At 46.1% G+C, this 22,553-nt stretch overlaps 1 protein-coding gene across 1 annotated transcript in view; it reads left to right on the forward strand.

Annotated features, from left to right (window-relative positions):
• Positions 1-4,779: 4,779 nt before the first annotated feature.
• Positions 4,780-22,553, forward strand: part of LOC147717894 (uncharacterized) — an 88,128-nt gene continuing 70,354 nt past the window's right edge. Inside the window, exon 1 of the mRNA XM_086919893.1 lies at positions 4,780-5,041. Within this exon, the coding sequence (XP_086776019.1) occupies positions 4,780-5,041 (262 nt within the window). The remainder of the gene's footprint in view (positions 5,042-22,553) is intronic.

A 22,553-nucleotide genomic window follows, 5' to 3' on the forward strand; every position in this document is an offset into this window, starting at 1 on the left:
CTGCAGTCTCCAGTATGGCAGAGCCAATCGTCTGGGACAAGAATAACCCGGTTATATACTGTGCACTACGATGTTTTTTCTCAAATCTTCTGTGTATGACGTGCTCCTTGGGGTTTGCTCCCTGCTCGGGAGTTACGTATAAATGTATAGATAGCACTATCGTAAACCATACGATGGTGGCTCCCAGGGCACTGCCGTGTGTTGCTGAATACCTCAGCTGAACATTGTCAATAAAGTTTATTCACAAAATGAAACAAAATCTTTCTTATTCTTTTGGGATTTTTAATTCATCCTTTTCAGTTTCAACCATATATATTGGTAACCAGTGGTTGTAGTCACGTTTTATATTTCCATCATTTTTCAAACATGAATTAAAATTTCACAATCCATGGAATATCCAATGCATTTCGCCCGTAGGGCTTCATCAGGGAAATCTACAACATGAAAAAATATATCTATCACCAAATCATATATAGATGTTATCTTACATCACAATATCATAATCTAAACACAAATAGTGCTAATGGTATTCGAATTCTAATGCAGGTCAACAATGTCATATACTATGTAACCACTTTGTTATAAACGATGCATGAATCTTTGGTACAATGTTATAACATCTCCCTATGGTTTCTAGGACATACACTACTGGTTAATTCACCAGGGTCTTTCCAATTTCTACCGTAACTTTAGAGCGTCATGGTGTGCAAGCTATTGTTTATCGAAAATACGCATTGTTTACAGAGCCCGTCAGGGTTAGTCGTGGTTCTATTAAGCAACTTAACGGAACATGTTACGCGCTGCTTACTTTAAGAAATCGGCAATTCTTACCCGGGACGAGTCAAAGTTACGCGCGCTTTCCCCTCTGTGCTTGCAACGTTCGACACAATCTCCTCTACCGGCGGCGTGTGACGTGCTAACCGGAAGTATGTGGTTTTAAAGACCCAGTGCATTTAAAGAAACACTCACTGTTGGTAATCGAGTTATTTAAAACAGCGTGTACGTTAATAGATAAATAATTCTACGTTAGTAGAAACTACATTAAACTCTCGTTTCAAAGTACAATTTGGTTGACAAATGATAGTGAAAATAAAATCAAAGGGTATGCATGCCAGTCATAAAGCTCATATGCAGTTATCGTCATCGTTTGTGTATTTACAGATAACAACTATATTCCACTCTTTCATTATTTCCATAAGGTACCAGGCTCTGTAAATAAAAAATCCAATGGTTTTCTCGCATGAGTAAAGTTTTTTTGTTGTCTTTGTCATCTTTCTTCTCAACAATTTCAAGGATGCAGGCCTTTATTTGATTGATTTGGTGTCTTTGTTCCAAGAAATGTGTGGCCAAAGTGGATTTCATCACCTTTGTTCTAATGTTGCTTTTGTGTTCTGTTAATCTAGTCTTTAGTTTGCGTTCCGTGTGACCAACGTACACCTTGCCACAAGGGCATTTGATTAAATAGATGACATTTTTAGTATCGCAAGTTCCTGTAACTGCTAGTTTAATTTGATTCCCTTTCATCGGATGTCTGATGATGTTACCTTCCAAGATATTGTGGCAGTTGCTACAATTTCTGCAAGGGATGGTTCCTTTGTAGGTTTTTTTATCCTCTTTGTTGTCTGGATATTTAATGATTTCGCCCAAATTTTTGGCTCGGGTGTATGCGAACACTGGTTCCTCCATAAAAATGTTTTGGAAATCTTGTTCAGTTTGTAACATTGGTCAATGTTTTTTAATCACTTTCTTAACCAAATGACTTACGGTGGAATACTTGCTAACGTATGTTATTTTTACATCCTTCTTGATCGGTTTAGAGTCAAGTAACATCTCTCTGGGTTTCACTTGTGCCCTTTGTTGGGCTGTTTTCAATATGCTCTCAGGGTATCCACGTTTTTTGAAACGCTGTGACATATTTTCTGTTTGTGTCAGTGATACCTGCGGGTTTGAGACAATCCTTTTTACTCGCAATAGTTGGGAGTACGGTAGATGTTGTTTGAGTGGGCTAGGATGAAAACTCTGGTATATCAATAGATTATTCCGATCTGTTTTTTTGGTATACAGTGTAGTTTCAAAGTGATCGTCTTCTTTCATGATAGTCACATCTAGGTAATTGATCCGTTTGTCATGAATTTCTGATGTGAATTGGATGCGTGAGTCTATGGAGTTTAGCTGACTGATGTTCTTAATCAAATTTTCTTTATCGCCTTTCCATAGTATAAATATATCGTCAATATATCTTATATACATCTGTAGTCCATGTTTCCATTGACCGTTATGCATGATGTGTTTTTGTTCATATTGATGCATGAAAATATTCGCGTAGGCTGGGGCAGCCGGATTGCCCATAGATGTTCCCGACTTCTGGAGGTACCACCGTTTGTCACATTCAAAGTAACTGTGCATCAACACAAAGTTCAATAACTCCAATAGAACATTTTTTAGTGGTTCGTCATATTCCATCTGGAGCAACGCTTCCTCCACTGCCTCTATTCCCATAGCATGTGGTAAACAATGCATATTTTCGATAAACAATAGCTTGCACACCATGACGCTCTAAAGTTACGGTAGAAATTGGAAAGACCCTGGTGAATTAACCAGTAGTGTATGTCCTAGAAACCATAGGGAGATGTTATAACATTGTACCAAAGATTCATGCATCGTTTATAACAAAGTGGTTACATAGTATATGACATTGTTGACCTGCATTAGAATTCGAATACCATTAGCACTATTTGTGTTTAGATTATGATATTGTGATGTAAGATAACATCTATATATGATTTGGTGATAGATATATTTTTTCATGTTGTAGATTTCCCTGATGAAGCCCTACGGGCGAAATGCATTGGATATTCCATGGATTGTGAAATTTTAATTCATGTTTGAAAAATGATGGAAATATAAAACGTGACTACAACCACTGGTTACCAATATATATGGTTGAAACTGAAAAGGATGAATAAAAAATCCCAAAAGAATAAGAAAGATTTTGTTTCATTTTGTGAATAAACTTTATTGACAATGTTCAGCTGAGGTATTCAGCAACACACGGCAGTGCCCTGGGAGCCACCATCGTATGGTTTACGATAGTGCTATCTATACAAGAATAACCTGAACAGAGCCCTGAAGAAGGAGCAATGGATCACTGTGAGAAAGAATTTAAAAAGTATCCTCAAAGATTTTAAGGGGATCTCAGCTACAGAGGAATAACGGGGACATGTTGGAGGAGCGCTCACCACTCACGAGGCCAGTTTCTCTCTATGGAAGTGCAGACTAACAATGTTTACAGACCCTTTTATTTGGCTCTTAACCAGTGCTTTAAATGGGAAAAGAGAAGTGCTGGTAATCACTAAATTGATTGGGGTGGGTGTTGAGGGCTTGACTGGAGGGTGGGGGGTTTCTGCTGTGAGGCAAGCATTTAACAATATAAAAAATATTTTCTTCCATAGAAAGCACACTAGTGCCCTTCGGCAAAGTTCGGCTGATGAGTGCAGGGCGTAATTGGCATTTTTTTTCCAATGTTATATAGATCAAATTTGGCCCAAGGGCATTAAAGCGCTTTCATGAGAAGCAGAAGTTTTACGTGTAAGCATACTTTTTTTGTTTTGTTATGTCGATTTGTTCAGAATCACACGATTTTGATCTGAAGCTGGGATTTAACCGCCCCATGTCATAAAAACAAAAAAGTATGCTTTCATGTGGAACTTGTGCTTCTCTGATAAAGCGCTTTAGTGCTCTCGAGTCACGTTTGTGCTAAATAAACCCTTATAAAGAAAAAAAATTGCGCTGCACACATGAGTAGGGAAGGGCGAAACTTGCGGATATTCACTCTGCAAAATTCCACTGAGCTACACAAAAACTCTGAGAGATTCAGCGGAGTTCTGCTAATGGGCAGAAAATATGCATGTCACTCTGCTCGTGCTCCAATTTTGCAGCAGTAGCGGGAGCAGCACTGAAACATCAGCGCAAACGGCACCATGCGTGGCCGTTTGAGTTGATTTTGCAGCCCTCTAGTAGGAAATCTACTTGCGCGCCAGCAAATATACTCGAGATTGAGAAGCAACTCCCTGACTCCGACCGCCTGCGTTACAAAATGGCGCTAGGGGATGCAAAACCTCTCCAGCATTTCTTGCAGAGGCCGCCGCACCCTCCCGTAGGGGGGGGGAGGCTTGAAGGCCGGCGCCATAATCCTCGTGGTGCCACCAGTGGGGTAAACTGGTTCTGGGCGCCTCGATGCGCCCAGGAACCAGCGGAAGTGGGGTGCGCACCAGCCACCCGACCGGAAGTGACCTTTTGACCTGGGCGCCCCCAAAGGGCGCCCAATGGTCAACCTGGCGTTATTTGAACCCCCCAATCAGGAGGACTCACCTGAGGCCTTCATGGAGGGCTCAAGAGGATTTAAGCGCCGCCGCCCTCCCAGCAGAAGCACAACACCTTCGAGGAGCTGGGAGAACGGCGCGACAGCAACAACGACTGAAGGGAAGGAGTCGACGCGGCGGAGGACGAAGCTGAAGAAGGCGAGGCCCTGTCGGAAATCCAGGTCATCGTCGCCGAGGACACCTCGTGGAGTACGGCGCGCCGTGCCAGCTCCCCCAAAGCAAATTAGCGCGAAGGTTTCGAAGGCGCCAGATCGCATCAGGTGAAGCGACCGGCAGAAGGAGTGCAGCAAGCTCAGAGCCCGGGGCGAGCACACGCATTTGGCTGTGCCTCAGCGGACGGCCTGACGCAGACGCGAGAAACCAAGAAGCCACACAAAAGTGCGCAGAGGCTCACGACATGTCGGAAGGCCAGCCAGACGAGATGGCAGAGGTACTGAAGAAGATCCGCGAATTATCGGCTATCCACGGTGACGACTGGCTCCACCCTCACTTGGGTAAAGGGAAGGAGAACAGACCAGTGGACCAGGCAGATGAAGAACCAGGGCCTTCTGCACCCAAGAAAGCCAAAAGCACGCCGATGAAAAGGACATCCAAGAGGAACCCTCCGAAGAAAGTACATCAGAAACCTCTTCCGTCGAGCGCGGATGGCGGCGACCAGGGTGAGACGACCGGCAAAGGGAAAAAGGGTGAGCATATTAGCAACATCGTAAAAGAATGCTTGAAATCGCTGGCGCCGGGGTTACTTAATGGCACAGGGCAAGTAATGGCAGGGCCTAGGGAGCAGCGCGCAGAAGAAGCGGCAGGTCTGACATGGCATATGGTCGACCCAGGGTGGGCCCGGCAGACAAGAGTGCAAGAGCAGGTAGGCTTGTCCGCCCAAAGTGAACAAATCTCCCCGCTACCCGGGTGGGGTTACGGCCCCGCGTCGGGAAGCCCACCTCCGGGCGGGCTAGTCAACGACCCTCACATCAGGCCATCCCCTGGTCCGGCGTCCCTGACTACGAAAGCCACCGGCTTAGCATGTCTCATCCCCCTTGCGGTTGAAGAGAGGATATGGCGCAAGGAATTCATAGACATATCTTCACTACTGGAAATACAGCTAGAGGGGCTCGATCTAACCACATGCGACAGGAAGGATGAGGACAGGAGAGAAAGGCGCGGGCCAGAAAGGAGAGCACCTTCGACAATTGGTTGGATGCATTCAGAATCATGGCATGCATTATAGTGGAAAGGTTCCCCCATTGCGCTGCTGATTTGTGGCTATACGAGGCCAACATCCACCTAGCACAGAGGCAGTTCCCTGGGGATGCCTGGTTGGAGTACGATAAAGGATTTAGATTAAAAATGCAGAGGCACCCTGAAATGGAGTGGAATGAGGAGGATGTCTCGGGGTTCATACACAAGATGCTTACAGCCAAAGAGGTTAGGGCCTGGGCGGGCAAAAGCGACCAGCCCTTTCGGAGCTCGTACGAAAAGGGGAAGAATAGTACATATCAGAGGCGGTCTACCGGGAGATCTTACTCCCCAACCGCAACTAAGGCGATCTGTTGGAGATACGAGGCAGGGGATTGCTCATGGGGCTCTTCTTGTAAGTTCCAACATGCATGCGCTAGCTGCGGGGGCAGGCACGCTACCGCGGCGTGCAAAGGTTCCAAGCGCGAGTCAAAAGGGGAAAAGAAAGAGAAGAGCAAGAAGCGTTAGCCCCAACGCAGGTAGAGGAGGGGATCTGGTGGACATTCGTAAGTGCCAGCTGGCCAGATCCCCCATTATTACACAGCAGCTGCGCAGATTGGCGAACAAATATCCGAACAGAGCAGATGCCAGGGTACTGGTGGATGGTTTTGAGGAGAGTTTTGTTATCCCGTTCCAGGGCCCACTCCCCTTAGCGGGGGCGAACAACTTGAAGTCAGCAAGGCAACACCCCGAGGTTGTGAGCACTAAGATAGAGAAAGAATTGAACCTGGGTAGAGTCGAGGGCCCCCTCCCAAAGGAGCTGCACGAAGGCATAGTCGTCTCCCCGCTGGGCGTGGTCCCCAAGAAGGAAAAAGGGCAATTCAGGCTAATACACCACCTATCATTTCCGGAGGGTTCCTCCGTGAACAACGGTATTGATCCCGAAGCTTGCTCAGTGGGCTACGCGTCAGTCGACGACGCAATTGAGCTGGTGAAGGCGTCAGGCATAGGATCCCTCATGGCGAAAGCGGATATTGAATCAGCGTTCCGCCTATTGCCGGTCCACCCCTCCAGTTTCCACCTACTGGGTTTCCAATGGGGGGAGGATGTGTTTATTGACAAGGCCATGCTCATGGGCTGTGCGATATCATGTGCCTATTTTGAGCAGTTCGCCACTTTCTTAGAATGGGCGCTTCACGACCGGCACCAGGAAGGTGGAAAACTGCACTACCTAGACGATTTCCTGTTCACAGGCCCGGCAGGATCCTCGGTGTGCGCTAGTACACTGGCAGCCTTCGAGGATTTAGCCAGGTCTCTCGGGGTCCCCCTCGCAAAGGAGAAAACGACAGGCCCGACCACGAGACTCACGTTCCTGGGCATAGAATTGGATTCTATAGCAGGAACTGCCAGGTTGCCCCCAGACAAAGTAAAGGAATTTCGCGAAGAAGTGTCGAAGCTACGGGGTCGGAAGAAAGCCACCCTGAGGGATATCCAAGGATTGATAGGTAGACTTAACTTCGCGGCTCGCGTAATCCCTCCGCCAGGGTATTTTCTAGGCGCCTAACAGGGCTAACGGCCGGCGTCACCCACAAACACCACCACATCCGGCTGAGTGCAGGCGTAAAACAGGACCTGCAGGTGTGGGACGAGTTCCTACAGGATTTCAACGGGGTGCGGATTTGGAGAGAGGGGTGGGTGACGGCCAAACAGATAGCGCTTTACACGGACGCAGCCGGAAGCCTGGGGTTCGGCGCGGTCCTGGGAAACAGTTGGTGCCCCAGCCAGTGGCCGGACAAGTGGCATGCGCAGGGGCTCACTAGGAACATCACGTTTCTCGAGCTGTTCCCGATAATTGTGGCACTGACCATCTGGAAAGAGAATATAAAAAACCTGAAACTCACGCTTTGGTCAGATAACATGGGAGTAGTGCAGGCCATTAACAGAGGCGCAGCGAGATGCCCTGATATGTTAAGGCTAATGCAGTGGTTAATTAAATTACAGCTGGAGGGGAATCTGGAGCTGAAGGCACGCCACGTGCCAGGGTCAGAGAACACGGCAGCAGATGCACTTTCCCGGTCCCAAATGAAGCGGTTCAGAGAACTGGTACCCGGGGCGGACAGGGAGATGACCCCCTTTCCACTGTGCCTTTGGGACCTGGGGGAGTAGACTTGTCCTGGCTAATAGGGCACTCACTTACCGCAGAGGCAAACAGAAGATACAGGACCTACGCGAGCACAGTAATGAGAGTTGGGGGCATAAAATCACTGGAAGACAAAGCAGAAACTCGCACAGCAGTCGAGAAATTCGTACAATGGGCATTCAACTCGAAGAAAACGAGATCGTGGGCCCAGGCGCACTTGTCTGACATCGCCCACTTTGCCAGGCTTTATACAGGCGAGGACCCCACTACCTCGGCCTATCTAAAGACAGCCTTAAAAGGTTGGAGAAGGGTTGACGGAAAAAAGAAGGACAACAGGCGTCCCATCGATTTCGCCAAGCTGGGGCAGCTCCTAGGAGCCCTCACAGGCATAATATCAGACAAATACGAACTGCTATTATTTAGGGCGGCATTCACCACGGCCTTCTTCGGAGCATTCCGAATCAGCGAATTAGTAGCCCCCAACAAATCGGGCCCAGCGCAGCAATGCCTGCAGGCGAGGGACATCAAACCAATGGTGAAGGCTGTGGAATTAACACTGAGACAGTCCAAGACAGACAGGGCAAGGAGGGGGACGACGGTACGTCTCCATTGCATCCCAGAGGTGGGGCTCTGCGCGGTATGCTGGCTATTTAAGTACATGGGGGCTCGCCCGGCTGGCGAGGGCCCCCTCTTTATACATAAGGATGGAAGGAACCTGAGTAAGTCCCAGTTTATGGCCCTAATGCGCCAAGGCCTTGGTAAAGCCGGGTATTGCGCGGCATCGTTTGCCTCTCACTCATTCAGGATCGGCGCAGCGACCTCGGCAGCGCAGCATGGCATGCCAGAGGACAGGATCCAGATGGCGCTCCAGGGCCTACAAGTCATACATACGCCCTCACCTCGTATAAAAAAAAAAGAAAAAAAAAGAAAAACCCAAGGGGGGGAGAAGGGGAGGTAGTCACTTTGGGATGCCGCACGGCAAGGTGATAGCCCCTCAACCACACCCGGTGCGCAGAAGGCCACCTTAACAGAATGCTTTCTCTCGACAGAGGGACGCCCGCGGCTGGTCTGGGTGGTGGGACATTCATTCGTGTCCCGAATGGAGTCTTGGTGGCGGCAATTGGGTCACAGCACTAGCAGGCCCAAATCAACGTACATCCGCTGGATAGGGCAGCCAGGTATGAGATGGGAGCAGCTACTGCCGACGCTGGACGGCCTCATGGCAGATTCGGCCTGGCTGCCCGACGTCCTGATCATCCACCTTGGGGGCAACGACCTGACCCGGCTAGGGCGAAAAGCAGTCGGGCAGGCCATCCAAAAGGATCTCACCAAAGCAGCAGCATGGTTGGGCCCCACAACGGTAGTCTGGTCCAAAATGATCAGCAGGAAACATTGGAGAGGTGCTGATTCCAACAAGGCCGTCGATAACGCAAGGAGGAAATTAAATATCGCGATGCACAAGTTTTGCCAGCCAATGGCCTGGAATCAATCCGGCACGGCCTCATCCACCCGGGCCGCCCGGAACTTTATGGTCAAGATGGGGTTCACCTCTCCGAAAAGGGGATGAAGGTGTTCTGGGATAACCTGTGGGGTGCAATGACACTCGCAGGTTGCAATTAAAAAAAACAAATAAATAAATAAGGTGGAAAAAGGTGGGAGCCACGAACCAGGTGCAGGGGGGGAGCCGCAGTAAGACGTGAGCCTCCCTGCGGCGTGGCGGAAATCCTACACTGGTTGGCTAAGAAAACACACCGGCGGGCGGTGTGTAAGAGGATGGCCACTCACTTTTGAATGCCGCACGGCAGGGTGACGTGGCGGCATAAAGGAGGGGAGTAACAGGAGGAGACGGTACTCGCGGCCCAGACCCGGCCGGGCGGCAGGGCGCAAATGGTAGCGAGCTGGGGACCTAACTCCCGACAGGTAAGCTCCCCTCCGCAACACGCAGAAGGCGTGGGCAACCAACCACTGGAGCACCAATAGACTGTCAACAAACTGGTTTGTGTACAAGTCCCATTTTCGAACTAAGGAGGGCACAAAAAGACTGACACCTGTTATCACAAGATGGTGTCATAATTTGTAATATGACATGTATGATTGATGATTACTGTTCGCAAAATGGAAGATTGCTTCAAACCAGTTTGTGTTATTAATATGTCTTTGGTTATTAATAAACTGCGGCCAACAACGACCACCACTAATACCAGTTATTGTTGGCTGACATTATTTCCCACCGTTGGCAACAGCAGGATGCGGGGGCCGGTAAGTAATGTATGCTTGGGTCTCCACGGAATAGGCACATGCGAGGATTATGAGCCTTGCAGGAGAAAATTTTACCAACGAATTTAGCTCCAACCCCATGTTACAAGAGTGATGCAGAGTTACCAAATCCCGCCAAGTCCGTATTCCAGGACTTCAGCCTTACACTCTAACTAAGAGTGGGACGGTTTCAATGTCGGGAGCTCCAGCTGCCAGGCCACAACTCCTCATTCCTTTTGTGCTCTCATTGTGAGTGTGAGGCTGCGGCCGCACCCTAGCGCCGGAATACACTCGCCATTGACTGTCAGAGCACCTCACAGACACGCTCCACCTGAAAGCGTTGTATTCATCAACACCTGCGGTGCACGTACCCATGCCACAGAGCCTGACCCGAGCGACCACTAGGAGTACAGGTATTGTCTTATCGCAAGGAGAAGCTCCGGTACTCCAGGGGGGAACAGAGAGAAGGGCTTGTACTCCATATCGGTCAGTACTGGCCCATTTGAAGCACTGCTTTCAACCTCAGTCAAAGGTGTCCACCTAGAAGCAGCAGAAATCGAGCAATGGCAAAGCAGTAGAGGCAGCATGACACCCACATGATGGCACAAAAGGGTACCCCCCAGTCTCCACAGAAAGGGGAGTGCCTGGACATCTGTTCATCCGCTTCCCTGGGAAGCACAGGTGGCTTCCCCATATCCAGAAGTGCTTTGAAGAACACCCAAAAAACATTGTCAATCTTCTACAGGTGCTACTGTAGAAACTTTTTGACGCTTGCCACTACAGACACCGGGGGGGCTGATTCCGATCTGGATCGGAAGGGCACCGAACGCGATCTGGCCGGATAAACTATGAGCCGTACGTGTATTTTCTGCCCGACTCGTACACTCTTTGTCCGTCTATCCACCTTAGGCTTTGGTGCCCATGGAAGAGCATTTCGCTGACTGGTACAACTTCTCAATCTTCCCGTTTGCCGAAAGTATGGCTATGGTCATAAACAATCTCTTTCCCCGAGTCTTCGAGGACCAGAGTTAGAATAGTAAATCGTGCCAGTCCTGAAATATTTGGGGGTATTACTAAACCCCCTCATTCGAGTTTTAGGGGAAGCCTGGAAATAAGGTTATACCCCTGGCACTGGTGGTTGAAGTACTTTGAAGGTTTGGGAACTGTGATTCTGAATGCAATGTGGGCGGGGTCAAAAGCATGGCTATAAGAACAATATATTCAGTAAAAATTTTGTTGTTCTTTGCATGAAAAATTAGGCACACACCCTAAATGAAAATTAAATGCAAGTTAAATTATTTTGTTGGAATTGCACGATTTCACATTGCAAAACTTCTACTGATTAATGTGAGCACTGCGGGTGTCTGAGTGTAACCAGAGAGACACAGAATTGAATCCTGGTTGGTGCAGTGTGGAATAGTGATTTGTGCATTTTTTTAGTGCTATGAGGTCCCAGCCTTTGTCAGAAAGCACTGTGAATACGTAAGTATTTATTTTATAGTTGCATTACACACCGTATAAGATCGCCTCCCATAAAATGTGCAAAAATGTTTGGTGTTACATTAAGTGTTTTCCAAATGCAGGGGCAGATTTACAAGAAACTGACGCATCTCTGCATTTTAGCAGAGATGCGTTAGTTTAATTGTGTCACTCAAACAAACCATGCGCCATCAAGGATGCGTCGCATTTAGAATGCGACGCACAGTGGCACAAGGATTTACAGATGCATCACGCATCTGTTGGCGTAAAGGTAACACATTGCTAGAGTCATGTCGCAAGCACGACACAACTCCAGCAATGCTCAGGAATGTAAATGTAAATGTAAATGTATAGGCATTTATATAGCGCACTACTTACCCGTAGGGTCCCAAGGCGCTTCGACCGATGCGAAACCCTTCCTGGCTTCCCTGAGAGATGGTCCCTTAGTGGGTATCTCCAGGGTGAGACCAGGCATCCCCGGCGGTCTGGTGGGGCCGTTAGTGAAGATGAGGCAAGCTAATGCCCAGAGTTGCCGAGTGTGATCGCTGATCAGAGTGGGCACCGAGGCGAGAGAATTATCGAGTCCGCTGACCCTGGTCCAGAAACCTGCCGCGCCGGGAATCGAACCCTGGTCCCGGGCCGTCCTCTGCTCTCGGGTCTGCCGCCTCTAACCAGTGAGCCACACTACTTCCCACTACCTAGTCCTGTTGTGCTGCGTCAAGCAGGAGTAAGGTTTTGACGCAATGGCGTCGTACAAGTGGCGCAGTGAAATCTTGTAGATTTCACTGCGTCACTTTTATAAGGATTTCTTGCCTCGGGACGCCCACCCTGCATACATTATACTTGACGCAGGTATAATGTGACGCAGGGCTTTACAACGTGACTCATCTCCCTAGATGCGTCAGGTTGTAAATGTGTCACAATGAGGCGCATTGTTTACGACCCTGCCGCGTCACAAAAGTGGTAGCAATGGCAGCGTAAGAGTGTCTCAAGGGGCTTGTAAATTTGCCCCATAGTTTTTTTTAAAGACTGCAGCTAGTGCAAATATTGTTTACAGCTGTCCATCAAAAAGCACAGAGAACATAGCTGGAAACACCCGTACATTACCTCTCAAAAAGAATACATCTTTGTAATCATAAAGCTTCAAGTGACTTTATTAATGAACGCCAATACTGGACTGGCTTCAGATCAGTCTGTGAGGATCAGAGCAGGAAAGAAACAGTCCCTCTGCTGACTCTGTGATGGTGTCACGTGACACGGATGCAAGAGCTGTGTGCTGAAGATAGAGGGAGCTAGAGGTCCGCGCAGCTGGGTCTGCTGCACCCCTCGCCTCCTGGACTCACAAAAACAAAGATACACCAGGCCTACGCATTCCCTAGAGATAAACCCACATCAGTGTGTTCCTATTTTCAAAAATACAAAGGGCCAGATGTATCAAGCCTTTTGCGACTCGCAAAGGCTGAAAATCGCAGAATTTCGGCCTTTGCGACTCGCAAACGGCCGTTTTGCGATATTTGACATGTATCAAAAAATCGCAATTTATTGTATCGCATTTATTTGCGATTCCTTCTTTTTCATAGCATTTAAGGAATCGCAAATTTTGCGATTCCTTAAATGATATGTATGACACATTTTTGATGTGCGAATTTGTGTAAAAAAATTGCATTTTACCATCAACTTGTAGTTGGTGGTAATTTGCGATTTTATTTTAAAATGCCCTAATTGGCATTTGTAAGGGTGGCATGTGACACTCATACATGCCCATAGGGCATGTATGTGTGCCACATGCACACACATGTAGATTTGAGGGGTGCAGCAGGGTGTCTTTGAGACACCCCTGCACCCTTGAAATAATTCTCAAATTGCAATTAGCAAATTGCGAAATCGCAATTTGAGAATTATTGCACTATCATTCCTATGGGCCTCCTGGCCCATAGGAATGCATTGAAAATTATTCATTATTTGCGAATTCGCAAAATGCGAAATCGCAAATAAAGAATAATAAGGAATCGCAAAAAAATTGCGATTTTGTACATAAATACCGTTTTGCTAATTCTAAATAGCGATTCGCAAAAAATCGCTATTTGGGATTCGCAAAACGATATCTTGATACATCTGGCCCATTGATTCTTCAGAGAAAATGTGTGTGCTTCTTCCAGAAATATACCAGAGTCAGGAACAATGACTCCATGGCCCCCTGTCAGCCATGGAGGTGAGGGAATGAACAGTTCTATTCAGTGCCTTATGACATGTCTATTCAGTGCAGTGTAATGTACCCTTGGCGCGCTGCTGGACGTGTCTGATACCAAGAATGAACATTCAGAGAGCACGAAATGCAGAAAGAATTATTTATAGCACATAATAATAGGTGCAATTACTAGCAAAATCAGAGCCACTAATTATATAAACTCAGAAGGCAGGAAGTTTGAGTTCGACTTGCAAGGATTTCAGCGTATTATGAATTACATGTAGATGTTTGCGACATTTGACCAACCATGCACACATGCCCACTGAACTGTGTATACCAGGTCAGGAACTTGTGACCTACATATTACAAAAGGATTCCTGCATATATCCTAGAAACCCGCTATTGTTAGGATTCAGAAATGTGACCTGCAGGTTACATGCAGTACTCAGCTGCAGGCACATTAACCTGCTAATACATGTCATCTTGATTTCACCCTGTGAGGTGACCAGCTGGTGTATACAGATCCGTGCTGCAAGTTCATGAAACACCTGAGCTATTTTAATCTATTATATTCTGAGAGCTGCTGGACAGACATATATCTCTGCAGCAAGTATCCTAACCCGCTGAGAATCCAAAGATACACGTGGGCAGTAAATACAACTGCCTATGTTCTGTATCTGAAACTGAATGCAAGGGTAGCCCTGCCCTGGATTTCACTTTTTTGGTGGGCAGGGGTATTACTTGTGCACCCAAGAGAAGGTAATCCACAAGACTTTTTTGGGGGGGGGCCTCTCCTCCATGCAGGTAAAGCGGGTACATGAGCATGCATGGGGTTTAGATCCCACCCTCTGATCCGTTCATGCTCCCCTTACGCCTTCTATATAAAGAACTTAATGGGGCAGTTTTACAAGCCCCTTGAGCCACTTTTGCGTCACTTTTCCCATGTTAAAAGTTTTGACAGAAGTGCACCTGTCAACGCACAATGTTTGGGGGCATTTTAATGGCAACATTAACTCTTCCTCAAAGGAAGATAGAATATACTCTGTCTGCTTCAATTAACTGAAATAAGCTTACTCATTTTACAATCAAATCTTCAGTTCAATACTTTCAATAGGATCTCACAATCCCTGTCCATATAACAAGTCCCACATGTTTCGCAGTTTCCAAATGTTGCTGCTTCTTCAAGGCTAATTTTTTCTAATCCATGTTTAATTGTCTCATGAATAAGCGGCCAAGTTGGAATTCGATTAGATACTGTCCTTGAGGCACCTTTTAAATTTTCTATGGTTGGTCTGCAATGATGAACAGCTAAATGTGTGGAGGAATTGACGAGTCTCAAATGCTGTATAATAGTCATTTCTTTCTTCGAACACAAGGCTCGGTAACTCTACCATTCATCTCTGATACAGGTCATCCATTGGTAATTTCAGAACAGCTGCAGGTGAGGTAAGTCACAGGACACCTAACTTGTAAACCTACATGTCTTCAACTGGACTTACAAATAAATATAATAACTAAATGTGATTATCATCCCTTTACCTGCAGGGGACACCATGGCGGGAATCCTGCTGGCGTTGCTGTTCTGTGGAGGTAGGTGAGTAACCCCACTCCGCGGGTGTGCTTGCAAGACATCACTCTACACCTGAGAATGCGACAAACCTAGGTACAATACTCATTCAACATGGCAGCCAATGTCACAAGAGCATACAGAATAAGTGTCCCTTTTCGGGAGTCCAATTGTGCCGCTAACTAGTTTCTATGTTTTGCCTGAGGCCAGTGTATGATATGGACTAGTTATTATGTTTCTTCTGAGGCTGGAGAAAGGTATGCATTAGTTACTGCGATGCTTCTGAGTCCATTACAGGACATGGACTAGTTACTATGGGCTAGATGTAGGAAGCCAAATAGCGAGCGCAAATGCCGAAATTAGCAGAATCTCAGCCTTTGCGATCGCAATTTGGCTTTGAGCAATGTAGGTAAGATTAAACCTACTCGTAAAATAAGGAATCGCAAAAATTGAGATTCCTTATTTTGCGATTGCATGAAATCGCAAATTGCGATTCCTTAAATGTCCCCAGACACAGGAAGACACGTACTGGTGGCCGTCGCTTTTCGGTTAAAGCATCCACCAGATGGAATGCACTCCCCCACACCCTTCGGCTTGAACCCAATCATTTGATTTTTAGGAAAAAATTGAAAACGCTGTTGTTCTCTAAATAAAGTCCCTCCTTTTTTGTCCTCTGGTCTTCATAAATATTATAGCGCGGGGATGCCCTCGGGTCACCAGGCGCTTTACAAATCGCTAAAATAAATAAAAAATAAAAAATGTTAGTAGCACAAAAGAAAGTGCACTTTAGCCGTAAGGAATCGCTAACTACCACCAACTTCAAGTTGGTGGTAGTTAGCGATTTCCTTTAAACAAGCACTTTTTTGCTTTTCTTAACCTGCCATGTGGCACACATTCATGCCATTAGGGCATGTATGTGCAGTACATGTGCAGGCATGCACATTTCAGGGGTGCAACAGGGTGTCTTTTAGGAACCCTTGCACCCTTGAAATTAAGCCCGGAATTTGCGAGAGTCTCTTGGTTACTCGCAAATTGTGGGTGCAAATCCTATTAATTCCTATGGGCCTCTGGGCCCATAGGAATAAATGGGATGGTATTCCTTGATTGCGAACGTCAATTTGCGATTCGCAATCATGGAATATTAAGGAAACACAAATATTTTTCCGATTCATACCTACATTCAGTTTTGCGAGTCCTTAATAGCGATTCGGTAAAAATTGCTATTACCGACTCGCAAAATTGAATTTACCTATATCTGGCCCTCTGAGGCCTATCCTAAGGAAAATCAGCACGAGTAAGTTTACTCTTACACTTTTGAGTAGCTTTACTACTTTTGGCTATTCACCATTGTGTACCAGTTTAAAGTTACTCGATAGTGTAGACTTATATGTACCCAGCCCCTGAAATAGGAGGAGGATTTAGTAAAAAAACAGCAAATGAGATGGTAAAGTTACCAGCAGCAGTGACTTTATGACCATATTTGACATTAAACGCACTTGGCAGAGACATCTGCAATCGGGGAATTCTCTGTATGGTAAAGTATAGGCAAAAGTTTAAAAGTTGATTAAACTTTTTAAAAGTTAGATAAAATATTTTAAGTTAAATAATAATGTTAAATAATTTTATATATTTATTTTAAATGTAAAATAATATAATAAAAACGCATTGTATCAGTAACTTATTGTTAAATTTAAATACAATTATTTATCTGAAGTATTTTGAAAAAAGTATTCCTACCTATAGTAGAATTGTTTTTATTATGTTTGAAAAATTATTAAAAGTAATTAACAATAATTTAAATACTTGTAATGAATATTAATGTTATAATATTTTCTACATTTAAAATAGCATAATTATTTTTAAAAAATAATAAATTTTTATAAATCTATTTTATAGTTAGAAAATGTGTTAACATTAAAGAACATTTATTTATATTTTTTAAATACTTTAAATAATGTCATTTATTTTTAACTTTTGTTCCTAGTGTCTAAGCTGGAGTACATTTACGGCTGTTTGTGTCCTTCATGGCAGTAGTAGCTATAGAAGAGTAGTTTGTGACTAGGAACAGGCTTACTGTTTTGTGGAATGATGCAAGTACCTCCCTTAACCCCTTCCTAACCTTGACTTAACTTCTCCTTACACCTCTCTCTAAACCCCTCCTCTTTTATAGTAAATATTCCCCAGTTTCCATTCACTGTACTCTGTAACGCCCACATTTACTACTAAAACACATACTTAATAGAGATCTCTGCGGTCAGGACAGAGATATCCGTACAGATAAGATAGGAGAGGCAGAGGGGTACACCCCTGCACGTAGGTATGTGAATAGCATTTTGTAGTTTGTTAGTAATACTGTTGTAGTACTACTAAATGTACAACAAAATGCAGTTTGTGACTAGACCCAAGTGTTTTCAGAGACTGGAGTAAGTCATGGTCTGTTCATTGTGTTTCTCCTCAGGTTGGTGTATGACATGGACTCCGCAGTGTTTACTCCTATAGGGTGGAGGAGCATCACCCCGCCTGCTGCGAGCGCAGCAAGTAGCAAACGTAAATTAATAAAATGCTGGTCATGATGACATTATCATGTTCTAAAACTGCACTGCTGTTTCAACTCAAGTGCAGGGAGGGGGTGGGGCTATTCCTGCTGGTTGACAGCAGGACCAGGGATGACTTGACTAAAAGCTTAACGTGCGCATGTCGGTTTGGCTCGGTCTCTTGCCACGGCCAGCCCGACATGTGCACTTCTGACTGCACTAATCTGAACTGTTTTAAACAGCCAAGCAGATTGCAGACTCAGGCCCCCAGTCTCAAAAGAAGCGCAGAGTCAGCCTGCTCCACCTAATCCTGGAGCTTCTTTCATGCTTAAACCTGCATGAGAGCAGCTCCAGGATTGGTTAGGTACAGAGCAGCTCCAGGATTGGTTAGGTTTGTTGGCTGTGCGCACGCTGCAGTCAGAACGGACACCCTCGTAGTGACTGGAGTGGAATCGCATATGTTGAGGCTTGGCCCGATCTTGTATGTATGGTATCTGACACAGGTCCCCCAGCGCAGTAGTGTAGCATTAACCGCCACTGTCCTTTCACAGTATGGCATTCAGATAGAGTCAATGGGCCCAGCCACCCATGGCCAGGCAAAGACTGCAATTTGCAAACGCCATAGACTGAGCGAACAGTATTGCGATAGCGACACTCAGTGGCCAGACACGGTAGAGAGAGAAGGGTGTGAAGCATCGCTTGCAGGGCGGGGAATAGGGCACATGCATAAGAATAACGGAGGCAAAGAGAAGAGCGACTAAGGAAGACTGAAGCAGGGAGAGAGAGTGGCGCACAGAAGGAAACCAGATGAAAAACATATTGAGGTAGAGAGGTGGCGAGCGAAAACACAGGGATTTTAAAAGAGAGGTATTTCAAAGATAATAGTTACACAAATAAAATACATTTACAAATTAGAGCCTGCGCGAGGAAAAGCCGTCGAGAGAGGCAGAGAAAATGAGAGGGGGAAAAAAATCGGATTGACGGTACAGAGAGATGTATCCATGAGATAAACAGCAAAAAAAGAGCATAGAAACTGAGAGAGTGAAAGGGAGAATCGTAAATTCAGGCAGAGGGAAATAAAGGACATGAGAGAAGCTACAGAGAAAGGGAGGGACACAAGTGAGGGAGAGAGAGTGAGGAAAAGAACGAGACAGAAAGGGGCAGTGGGGAACAGAGAGGACCTCAAAGCTGGGGAACCAGGTTCGAGCCTCGGCAAGGACGCTCAACATCCTGTGATTCTGGGCAAATCACGTAATCTCCCTGTAAATGAATGCATCCTTAACTGAAGGGTTGAAGATCAAGTGGCAGTGCTGAGCACCTGAAAACTCCAGCTCAAATTAAGCACTGGTATGCTCTTTACTAATGAAAGGGTGATGTACAATTTCAGTTTGCTTGCTGGTTAGATTTTATTTGAAGTGCGATATGAACTCTAAGGCAGCATTTTGTTTGTCATGTGTCATCAGTGTAACCAAGCTGGTTGGTTTGCGAGCATGACCCAAATTTTGTGGGATGCTGGCATCCTTTAAGGTCGGTGAAATAATTTTGTGTTGGAGCAACGTGCACCAGAAAGCAGATCAATTTACTGTGCGCTTTGCATGAAAATGCAAAGGCATGGTTGTTTTATAGCGGGCCACAATAGAGTTTGTGATGAACAATAGAGGCACGTATCCCCTCCCATCCTTGCACATTACATGACCGCCAAGGTACCACTGATGATGGCTGGACTCGGGAAAATGCCTGTGAAGTACGAACTCCTATCATTAAACACTGTGACTGGACTAAAACCTTTGGCTGACAGTAAACTGAGAGTGGGGACAAAATGTGTGTGTCTGTGCCTTACGTATCCTCGTTGCGACCCCTGTATCAGTTCAAAGGCTCTAAGATGTGTGAGACTGTGCCTTACGTATCCTCATTGTGACCCCTGTATCAGTTCATGGGCTCTAAGATGTGTGAGTCTGTGCCTTACGTATCGTCATTGCGACCCCTGTATCAGTTCATAGGCTCTAAGGTGTGTGAGTCGGTGCCTTATGTATCATCAGTGCGACCCCTGTATCAGTTCATAGGCTCTAAGGGGTGTGCGCATGTGCCTTATGTATCGCCATTGGGACCCCTGTATCTATTCATACGCTCTAAGGTGTGTGAGTCTGTGCATTACGTATCCTCCTTGCGACCCCTGTATCAGTTCATGGGCTCTAAGATGTGTGAGACTGTGCCTTACGTATCCTCATTGTGACCCCTGTATCAGTTCATGGGCTCTAAGATGTGTGAGTCTGTGCCTTACGTATCGTCATTGCGACCCCTGTATCAGTTCATAGGCTCTAAGGTGTGTGAGTCTGTGCCTTATGTATCATCAGTGCGACCCCTGTATCAGTTCATAGGATCTAAGGTGTGTGATCTTGTGCCTTACGTATCATCAGTGTGACCCCTGTATCAGTTCATAGGATCTAAGGTGTGTGACCTTGTGCCTTACATATCCTCATTGCGACCCCTGTATCAGTTCATAGGCTCTAAGATGTGTGAGTGTGTGCCTTAGGTATCCTCATTGTGACCCCTGTATCGGTTCATAGGCTATAACGTGCGTGAGTCTGTGCCTTAAGTATAATCATTGCGTCCCCTGTATCAGTTCATAGGCTCTAAGGCGTGTGAGTCTGTGCCTTTGGTATCCTCATTTCGACCCCTGTATCAGTTCAAAGGCTCTAGGGGTTGTGAGTCTGTGCATTACATATCCTCATTGAGACACCTGTATCAGTTCATAGGCTCTAAGGTGTGTGAGCACGTGCCTTCCATATCATCATTGTGACCACTGTATCAGTTCATAGGCTCTAAGGTGTGTGAGTCTGTTCAATACGTATCCTCATTGCGACCCCTGTATCAGTTCATAGACTCCAAGGTGTGTGAGTCTGTACCTTACGTATCCTCATTGTGAACCCTGTATCAGTTCATAGGCTCTAATGTGCATGGGTCTGTGCATTACATATCCTCATTGCGACCCCTGTATCAGTTCATAGGCTCTAAGGTGTGTGAGTCTGTGCATTACGTATCCTCATTGCAACCCCTGTATCAGTTCATAGGCTCTAAGGTGTGTCAGCATGTGCCTTCCATATCATCATTGTGACCCCTGTATCAGTTCATAGGCTTTAAGGCATGTGAGTCTGTGCATTACGTATCCTTCTTGCGACCCCTGTATCAGTTCAAAGGCTCTAAGATGTGTGAGTCTGTGCCTTACATATCCTCATTGTGACCCCTGTATCAGTTCATAGGCTCTAAGGTGTGTGAGTCTGTGCCTTACGTATGATCATTGGGACCCCTGTATCAGTTCATAGGCTCTAAGGTGTGTGAGTCTGTGCCTTATGCTTCATCAGTGCGACCCCTGTATCAGTTCATGCGCTCTATGGTGCGTGTGTCTGTGCCTTACGTATCCTCATTGCAGCCCACTTCATCAGTTCATCGCCTCTAAGGTGCGTGAGTCTGTGCCTTATGTATCATCAATATGACCCCTGTATCAATTCATAGGCTCTAAGGTGTGTGAGTCTGTGCATTACATATCCTCCTTGCGAACCCTGTATCAGTTCAAAGGCTCTAAGATGTGTGAGTCTGTGCCTTACGTATCCTCATTGTGACCCCTGTATCAGTTCATAGGCTTTAAGGTGTGTGAGTCTGTGCCTTACGTATCATCATTGCAACCCCTGTATCAGTTCATAGGCTCTAAGGGGTGTGAGTATGTGCCTTATGTATCGTCATTGGGACCCCTGTATCAATTAATATGCTCTAAGGTGTGTGAGTCTGTGCATTACGTGTCCTCCTTGCGACCCCTGTATCAGTTCATGGGCTCTAAGATGTGTGAGACTGTGCCTTACGCATCCTCATTGTGACCCCTGTATCAGTTCATGGGCTCTAAGATGTGTGAGTCTGTGCCTTACGTATCGTCATTGCGACCCCTGTATCAGTTCATAGGCTCTAAGGTGTGTGAGTCTGTGCCTTATGTATCATCAGTGCGACCCCTGTATCAGTTCATAGGATCTAAGGTGTGTGATCTTGTGCCTTACGTATCATCAGTGTGACCCCTGTATCAGTTCATAGGCTCTAAGGGGTGTGAGTATGTGCCTTATGTATCGTCATTGGGACCCCTGTATCTATTCATACGCTCTAAGGTGTGTGAGTCTGTGCATTACGTATCCTCCTTGCGACCCCTGTATCAGTTCATGGGCTCTAAGATGTGTGAGACTGTGCCTTACGCATCCTCATTGTGACCCCTGTATCAGTTCATGGGCTCTAAGATGTGTGAGTCTGTGCCTTACGTATCGTCATTGCGACCCCTGTATCAGTTCATAGGCTCTAAGGTGTGTGAGTCTGTGCCTTATGTATCATCAGTGCGACCCCTGTATCAGTTCATAGGATCTAAGGTGTGTGATCTTGTGCCTTACGTATCATCAGTGTGACCCCTGTATCAGTTCATAGGATCTAAGGTGTGTGACCTTGTGCCTTACATATCCTCATTGCGACCCCTGTATCAGTTCATAGGCTCTAAGATGTGTGAGTGTGTGCCTTAGGTATCCTCATTGTGACCCCTGTATCAGTTCATAGGCTATAACGTGCGTGCGTCTGTGCCTTAAGTATAATCATTGCGTCCCCTGTATCAGTTCATAGGCTCTAAGGCGTGTGAGTCTGTGCCTTAGGTATCCTCATTTCGACCCCTGTATCAGTTCAAAGGCTCTAGGGGTTGTGAGTCTGTGCATTACATATCCTCATTGAGACACCTGTATCAGTTCATAGGCTCTAAGGTGTGTGAGCACGTGCCTTCCATATCATCATTGTGACCACTGTATCAGTTCAT

This window comes from Lissotriton vulgaris, chromosome 5 (assembly GCF_964263255.1).
Source record: "Lissotriton vulgaris chromosome 5, aLisVul1.2, whole genome shotgun sequence".
In the NCBI taxonomy this organism is placed as follows: Eukaryota; Metazoa; Chordata; class Amphibia; order Caudata; family Salamandridae; genus Lissotriton; species Lissotriton vulgaris.